An 8958-nucleotide genomic window follows, 5' to 3' on the forward strand; every position below is an offset into this window, starting at 1 on the left:
AGAAAATATAACGGAACCGTGCAATTCATCCAACATGTCATCTAATCGAGGAATGGGATGTCGATATTTTACCGTGATCTTGTTCACAGCTCTACAATCGACACACATTCTCCAAGTCTCGTCTTTCTTTGGAACGAGCAGAACAGGAACAACGCATGGGCTCATACTTTCTCGAACATGTCCTTTGGCCAATAGCTCCTCTCAACTTGCCTCTGAAGTTCTTTAGCCTCTTCCGGACTACTTCGATAGGTCGATCGGTTTGGAATAGGAGCTCCTGGAATAAGATCAATCTGATGTTCAATCCCTCTTATTGGTGGTAGTCCCTGCGGCATTTCTTCAGGAAAGACATCTTTGAATTCCTGCAAGAGAGAAATAGCAACACTAGGCAAAGTAGAGTCAAGGTCAGAAAATAGAAAGATAGACCTTCTTGTACAAGAACAAGATCATCGGTCTATTAGCCTTATAAGCACCCTTAAGCTCTCTTTCTTTTGCATAAAAACTCAATTTCCTCTCCTTTTTTTCTGAACTCTCCATCTTTTCACTCTTGTTTTTCACATTCTCTCCACTTTCTTTTCTCTCAAGATCACTCTCTTTCACTTTTTGTTTTTCAGCCACTTTCTCACTCTTCTCACTAAGAGACCTTTTAATTCGAATCTGATCCTCAAACACTTGAGTCGGTGTCAAGGGTGCAAGTGTTACTTTCTTCCCGTCCTTTACAAATGAATATCGGTTCCTATACCCACATGTATCACTCTCCTGTCGAACTGCCATGGTCTCCTGAGCAACATATGGCTAGCACTCATTGGTACAACATCACAAAGAACCTCATCCCGGTACTTTCCAATACAGAAGGACACAAGAACCTGTTTATTTACCTTCACTTCACCGCATTCATTTAGCCACTGGAGTTCGTACGGCTTGGGATGTTTTTGGGTATGCAAACCGAGCTTGTCCACCATCAACTTGCTGGCCACATTCACTCAACTTCCTCCGTCAATAATCAACCCACACACACGATCCTTCACATGGCAACGAGTGTAGAAGATATTCTCCCTTTGCACCTCATCACCATCCTCTCTAACTTGAACATGTAGGGCTCGCATGATAACTAAGGCTTGACCTTCAACCGCATGCTCGACGTCACTAGCATCTTCGAGTGGATGCATGGAATCACTATCTTCTTCTTCTTCAGTCTCGATATCCCCACTCTCCATCATAATCATGGTCCGCTTGTTTGGACATTGGGAAGCAATGTGACCCGAGCCCAAACAACGAAAACATTTGATATCACGATTTCTTTGAGGTTCAGAAAAAGTTTTACCCTTATCCTTGTTGTTGGCTTGGGTCTTGTAGGTGTCTCCCTTTGGCTTATAATCAGTCTTCTCGTCCGGTTTCGTAGAAGAACCCCACTTCGATCTCCAAGACACTGAACCAGAAGCTTCTACCTTTGAAGATGTTCGACCCCCTCTCTTGAGCTGCCTCTCAACCTTCATGGCCATGTGTACCACGTCGTCAATCTCCACGTAATGTTGCAGCTCAACTACATTGGCAATTTCCTGATTAAGGCCACAGATGAATCGAGCCATGGTTGCTTCTCGGTCCTCCTCAACATTACCACGTATCATGGCTATTTCTATCTCCTTGTAATAATCCTCCACCGACTTGGAACCTTACTTCAGACTTTGCAACTTCAAGTGCAAGTTCCAATAATAATGGGCAGGAACAAACCTTCTTCTCATTACTGCTTTCATTTCCTCCAAAGTATCAATACGAGGCTCGCGATTCCTGCGTCTACTCACAGTTAATTGGTCCCACCAAACAATGGCATAATCGGTGAAAGCAACTGCAGCCAATTTAACTTTCTTTTCCTCTGAATAATTATGACAATCAAATACAAGCTCAACCTTCCTCTCCCATTCAATGTAAACATCGGGGTCGTTTTTACCTTGGAATGGAGGTATGATCAGCTTAATCGAACCTGTGTTATGGTCCACGGCGTCTCTTCTCCGGTGCTCCCTACGAAGGAAATGCCTTGGTCTGCCTCCTCTTCCTCTACCTCTCCCCCAAGTGGCATCGGAGGCCACTTCCTCTTCTTCATCATTTGCTTCTTCATCAAAAATATCAACGGATGGTTGTCGGTGGGGTCTCCTAATCCGTGGCACGGGCGCAGGTTGAAGCCGTTCCAACCGTTCGTCTTGCCTATCCAACCTTTCTCGGAATTCACCGAAAACCATGTTCATGCGCTCAAATTGTTGTTGCATGGTTCGTAACGTCATGTTCAGATCAGGCCCTTTGTCGTTCCCACTATTTTCCTGTGACATGATAAAATATGCAATTATAAGATCCTCACGTGCTCTCTCACGTGTTTACACTCAGCAAGATGCCACTCAAAACACTTGTGTTTTCACTCAAAATAGGCTGTTATCCTCTGATGTTCTCACACACTCTTGCCTTTTTCCTCTCTTAATTTCCTCTTCAAAGTTCTAGGGCAACAAATCAATCCGATCGCAAAGCGGAAAACGAGTTCAACCCGAACAACTTATAATATTAGATCCCGAAAAAAAAACTATATTTTGATCCAAAGAAAATGATATGACACAATCTGACCCAACGACGTAGTTTATGGATTGATAGAAGATACTGAGTACGGAAGAGCTACTATGACAGGTCAACTTAACGCCAAGACAATTAGAACACAAAGACAACAAGTTGTGCAATAAATTCTTCGCCCATGAAGATAGCAAATGGTGCTACGAACAACACCCAATGATACCTCCTTTTTTTTTGCACGTTTTTCTTTCTTCTTCTTTTTTTTTTCTTTTTCCTTTTTTTTGACGATTTAGATAGCTAAGAACAGATCAGACAAGATTAATGGAAAGGATAGAAATGAAAGCTATATCTAAAGATTCTATAATGAAGAAAAAGAAACCTCGATTTGGAGCTTAGGCTCTGATACCAAATGATGCGAACCCCACGAGACCTGTCGCAAGACCCGACAACAAAGACTGGAAATCGAACCCGAATCGCCAATAGAGATTAAGAGGGATGGAATACTGACCCGATGGTTATAGAAAACCAAGAACCAATATTATAAAGGAATGGAATATTGACCCGATGGTTATAGAAAACCAAGAACCAATATTATAAATAGCCGAGAATTACAAGCATCCAAGCTTACAATCAAGGAAGGTTGCCGAAGAACAACTTAGAGGAAAATTCTCACCAGCGTAGTCTGAAAGTGCCTCTAATCAGCTATTCAGCCTCCTTTATATATGCCTAGGAGAATCTGGAAACTAATAAACTTGGCAATTGGAATATCTTTAGTTTCTTAAAAATCGAAATTAATAGAAGAAACTAAATAAGGGCCCCCCTAAAATATTTGGCAGTCTTTTTATTCCTTTTTCAGCATCTCTTGACTTTCCTTGTGCCTCTACTCTAATCTCGGATGGGCTATTGACCATCTCAAGACAAGTTAATTGGGTAAGGCCCTTTAGGGACCAATTCGAATTAGTCTCCTCTTGGCCCAAAAAACCCGCAAATGAGCTCTCCACAGCCTGCTGGATTTGTCTTGCCTTCGCTCGTGTGATTGGTCCAATCGGAACATGTAAGCCTCCGTGATCTTGTGCATCAGCTCCCTCTTCACGAATCCCACTTCCGAGCTCGTGTGCTTCAGCCCCATCATCGTGCCCATGATCCTCATCACGAAGTCCTTCCGACCTAAGCTCATCGGTTTGACCCCGAGTCGTATCAAATAGATTGTTAAGTAAGTTGCCAATCAGCCCAAATTTCACCAAAAAAAAATTGTTAAGCTTTTTGCATATGAAACACTCAGGAAAATGCACCATCCGCTAGTTAATTAGTATAGGAGGGGACTATATGCAAACATAGATATGTTCTCCCCTGACTCCTCCCCTACGAGACTCCCAATCTCCACTAGGACCTGGATTATTCTCCAATTTACTTGTCAGGAGCCGAGAAGTTTACTGATGAGCAGGAAACGCATTGCCACTTGCTGTTGCTTTGATTGTTTTTGGACAATCAAACATGGAGACGTTTTTCTTTACTGCTGGTCCAAAGAGTTTGGTAGTCAAAGACGGCGATCAAAAGTAGTCCGTGCCTGATTTTCAGAGGTCATGCCCCTAAGGCTGGAGCCGACTTTCTGGTAGATGGCTACCAGGATGCGGGTGATGGCAAATTTGTCAGGAATAAGCCACTATCACGATTGACTTGTGTTGGTACATACTCTCAATATCAGCATTCTCCATTGGTTGCAGGACTGGCACACCCTTCCTGGGAAACATCGGTTGGGAAAGAAAAAGAAGGAAATCCAAGAAGCGCACGAGTCAACAGTCGAAGAGCACGAGAAGAAAAGTGAATCTGGATACAAGAACATAGGACAGCTGCCCAAGCTGGCTTGACAAATGTACTACTAAAAATTCGATTCCTTATCACTTCCCCAATATAAACACTTCCATCCCCTTAACACAATTAGATTTTTTTTTTAGAAGCTTCCGTTGCCAATGATCCACAACCAATCGAGAGCAACTCCTGTGAAGATTCCTCCCAGAAGGAACAGCACAAGCAAGTTCCCCAGCGCATTCTGCTCAGGCCCCTGCAGATAAACACGGCGAGCAATACAACATGAGTAACCGGAGAACCACTCTGCAAGAGTGGACCCAAAATAAATTCTATACAACCAGACTTCACAGACCTTGTAACCCTTCGGTGCGACTGTCATTATGCATACAGTGAGATGACCGTTAGTTAGTCCCAAGAACGAGACCAGGAAGATCATCCACCCCTGATCACCATATTTAGCTGTGAAGTAGAATGCGGGGATGAGCAGGAACCTGCCGAGGATTGCAATCATGAGGCCCTTCCGGGATTCGATTTTCAGGCAGCTTATCAGGGGAGTGTACCTTGATATCAGGTCCCACACGTTGTACATTGCAATCAGAACGAGTGGGTACCTGATAAAACACATCGGATTGATAAAACACGGGAATTACCTTTTTCTGAAAATAATAAAGGGAAGCAAACCAAACTGACTCTTAGCATCATCTTTACATACCATGGGCCCAATTTATGTTGTCCAGTATTCTCGTACAGGAATCCCGGGAAGATTGACAGTGTCAGAACATATATCAGATACAGGTCAATAGCATAATCGATGTTCTCGAGCAAGAGTTGCTTGGTGCTCAGTCGTCCTTGCCCCATGCCATCGCTCCCCTGCAAAATAAGATTCCAAATTTCTTTTGAGAAGTCTATATGAGTACATGTACGGAGAACGTAAACATTGCTTATGTTTAGAAAAAGATATTCAATTTCCTACTTGATTTGCTTGAATTCCAGCAGCGGCAAGATCAGCATTGACAGTCTTTGATCCCTCAGAAGCTGCCTTCGACCGGTAATACTTAACTATTGGAATCTTCGGGAACACCATTGCATAGAGGAGAATGCAGAGGAACTCGAAGAACGTGGAGATTGCAAGGAACAACACTGGGGAACAAAATTTATTTAATCTTATTAACTTCTTCAAATGAGAAATAGTCTATTTGGTTGTGGAAATTCGTCCCTCAAAAAACGAAGGAAAAAGTTCCAAAGATAAGCTAATAAGTATATACATGTCTTCAACGAATCGAATGAATTTTCCTCTGATTTTCAAGTGGAAAAAGATGTTGCTAATGAGATATAAAGTCGCATACTCGTCCCCTTGCGAAGACCACTGCTGGTATTCTCGAAAACTGCTTTAGTAACAAGCCTCAGACCAGATGTTAAAGCTCCAGATGCAGCTAAACCCGCAAAAAATGACTGCACAAAATTCGTATTTTTTCCTTTTAGTTTAAGATCAAACCGCCCCAAGAAAATCTAGAATGGCTAAAAATTAAGGTTGAGGGAATTACTTAAACTGGACGAACCTGCATGAATTCAGGACACATGAAAGATAGATCGCCGACCATTCCACCCTGAACATGAGCGTCAGCGACTCCGAACAAACCCACAAGTGCGCATATTCCAATGTACGGTCCAATCCCTCCTTTCCCAGAAGTTGCTAAGTCCAACTGTCACAGTAGAAGTCAGGTAGAATTTGTAAAACCGACAGTAACTACGAGATAGCAACAGCATGATTAGCAAAATTTGAATCCTTCTTCATACTCATGATTAGCGATATTTGAATCCTTCTTTGTACTTACAACTATGAGGAAAAAAGTGCTGAGACAGAAAAGGATGTAACCGGCTATGTTCCTCTTTCGGGTGTCCACCCTTGCCTCATAGTATGCGAGAATGGCCATTGTTCCTATCGCAAAGGGCTGGTAGACAAGTGTGAGGACTCTCGAAGGATGGTATTTCTACAGAAAATCAAGAAAAGGATTTTCACGGAACCAGCTTATCAAAAAGTTCGTAGACAATGACATTCACCAAACTCATATCCCTGTTGCTCCAATAAGACCATTCGATCCGAAAAACAGCAACACTAGACAATACGGCCAATATCATGATACCCCTCCATGGTAAGTAAACAAGAGACAGAATGAAGTCAATGTTTCTCCTCACCGGGAACAGGTTATAATAGTAATCTCCAATGGCCAGCATACTGTTCCAAGCGACAAGAGACCCGAACCCCAGAATCCAGCAGACCAATGTGGCTTTGGATTTCCCCTGACCACCAATATCAAGTCGAACATCATCATAAACTAACTGTGACTCAAAAAAATGATACAAGTATAAGAGCCATAGCAATTGACAAATACCTCGAGTCTTGTCGAGTCTGCAACTCTACCAGCATTCACCATATCTGGCTCCTGGAGAAATCACACTGAAATGTTGAAACTTTAATACGGTGCAACGCAACAGAGGAAGGTCTAAACTGGCTGAACAAGAACACGAGATATGAAATTTATCTACCCTCAAACAATAGAACTCCATATGGGCTGAGAGACCTTTCAACAGAAGAATGGAAGGAAGCAAACAGGCAGGGGAGAGGGCTGTGAATGAGCTGGCCTTTCTGCAAAAATGGCGGAGAAAAGATTCTTTCCATTTTAGTATTCTGAAGATGGCGACAGCTAATCCATATATCCATAAATATATATGGATTTATAGCAAGTAAAATTACCTATACACAATCAATCAATTATAGTAACTATATTAAAGTTAATTCATTTGCTACTGAAGTGCATTAATGGATCCAGTAGCCAACTCGCTCATTTACAATGAGGGTTTCCCAATGGTCAACATACAATAAGATTTTTTTTTTTTTTTTTGCGGTTAGAAAGAGGCCGTGAGCCTAGAATAATGAATAAGAACAAAGTTTTACCGGTTACTAGTTCTATGAACTTACCATAATAAAAAAAGAAAATTAATTATTTGACCTGAGTATTGTTGATTGTAGTCCCACATTTAAATATTGATTAGAAATCTAAGGGTTTATTTGGGTATTACAACCTATGAGCTCGAAATTTTTTTGTAGGAAATGGATCCAAACACTTATAAGACCGTGCACTGTGTGTGTTCATACCATGCCAAGTTCGATCTCTAGACAGCCAAAAGTGCATATCATCTTAGTCGAACTCGATTGTCGAACCTGTGGCCAATTTTCACCCTAGCGGGGAAGAAGAAACGATCACTTCGTGGCCATCATTATCAGTAAGTCCGAGTGCGGAGAGAAAGCCTACATCATAATCAATTGTTCCTCTTCTCAATTTTTCCTCTTCTGCTCCAAATGTGGAAGAGGATTCCCAGCTCATGGTTAAGCCCCAAGGACAGAAATGGAAGTCAAGCCCGTAGACGTTTCTTAAAGCCAAGGGTTGAAGTCCATGCTACCACGTGAAAGGAGGTTTTGAGAATTGTTATCCTGCATGGGAATATTGATTAAAAATTCATCATTAGATAAAATTTGTACATTTCTTAACTGAATATTTCTGATATATAAAGTTCGTTCATTCGTGCTTGGAGCTTTGCTTTCCTGCCTCCACCCTTTCACTCTTTACTATTTTACTCTTTACTCCAACAATATAAATCCTATTAAACATCACACTTTTTCAGTATCATGACACCCTTCAGTCTTTCAATTAAAAAAAAAAACCTAAGGAACGGATGTAGAATTTAGTATGGGGGCATGAATTCGCTAGAGGGGCAATAGGAATATAAACTTTCCGACTTAGAGGTAAATAATAATAATTTCATAAAAATTTTAAGGATGATAAACAAATTCGCTGGAGGGGCAATAGGAATATAAACTTTCCGACTTAGAGGCGAATGATAATAATTTCATAAAAAATTTAAGGATGATAAACAAATTTCCTTAGAATACGAGGGGAGGGATAGTACCCCTCTCAATCCCATCCCTTGGTTCATCCCTGAATGGCTGAATGTGCATATTCTTTCCGAGAACCTTTTGGTTTCAAGACAATCTTTGCTACTTTTTCACCATAAAACTATCAAACTGTATTCTTTTTTCCCAACTTTCTTTCTCAGTTTCCCCTACTATATATTAAGAACATTATTGTTTTTTTTTTTTACTCAAACAATATGAGAGCTACTAAACATAATAACTTTTTAGTATCATGACACCATTTCATCCGTTTTCTCACTATATATATTCTTTTCCATAAACTTTTGATTTTGAGACACCTTTCGATAATTTTTCTTACAAACAAGCGATCATGCTCTTTCCCATAATTACTCACATAGCTCAATGCTTTGAATGAGAAGTAACTTCTCCATTTCACACTCATGGTTTTTTCCACTGCTTTCCTGTTTTCATTTCATCTCTTCTATTTTCTCTTTCTTTCCAATTTCAAATCCCTTTAAATATTCTTATTTTTTCTCTTATGTTAATCTTTGGTAAAACGTTTCCCCACATTAATTCTCTTTCTTCAAGTATGTTTCTTTTATTTTTTCAACCAATATTATCATGTAGGAATTTTTTTCCATGTCTTATTAGCCTCTTAAACTTTG

The 8958-nt window shown here is 40.8% G+C and overlaps 1 protein-coding gene across 3 annotated transcripts; it reads right to left on the reverse strand.

The window, feature by feature from the left end:
* Positions 1–4252: 4252 nt before the first annotated feature.
* LOC116201135 (equilibrative nucleotide transporter 3-like) lies at positions 4253–6998 on the reverse strand. 3 transcript variants are annotated; one of them, XM_031532260.1, is made up of 10 exons: positions 6907–6988; positions 6753–6803; positions 6556–6660; positions 6195–6311; positions 5919–6062; positions 5706–5811; positions 5333–5499; positions 5072–5229; positions 4712–4970; positions 4253–4612 (listed from the first exon to the last, which is right to left on the reverse strand). In XM_031532260.1, the coding sequence occupies exons 1-10, from the start codon at positions 6925–6927 to the stop codon at positions 4502–4504; spliced, it is 1239 nt and encodes a 412-aa protein (XP_031388120.1). In that variant the 5' UTR covers positions 6928–6988; the 3' UTR covers positions 4253–4501. The 3 variants fall into 3 exon arrangements, with proteins under 3 accessions (XP_031388120.1, XP_031388119.1, XP_031388118.1); XM_031532259.1 differs by having other exon boundaries at positions 4254–4612; positions 6195–6350; positions 6753–6817; positions 6907–6998; XM_031532258.1 differs by having other exon boundaries at positions 4254–4612; positions 6195–6350.
* Positions 6999–8958: the final 1960 nt, after the last annotated feature.

The sequence above is a fragment of the Punica granatum genome, chromosome 3 (assembly GCF_007655135.1).
Source record: "Punica granatum isolate Tunisia-2019 chromosome 3, ASM765513v2, whole genome shotgun sequence".
In the NCBI taxonomy this organism is placed as follows: Eukaryota; Viridiplantae; Streptophyta; class Magnoliopsida; order Myrtales; family Lythraceae; genus Punica; species Punica granatum.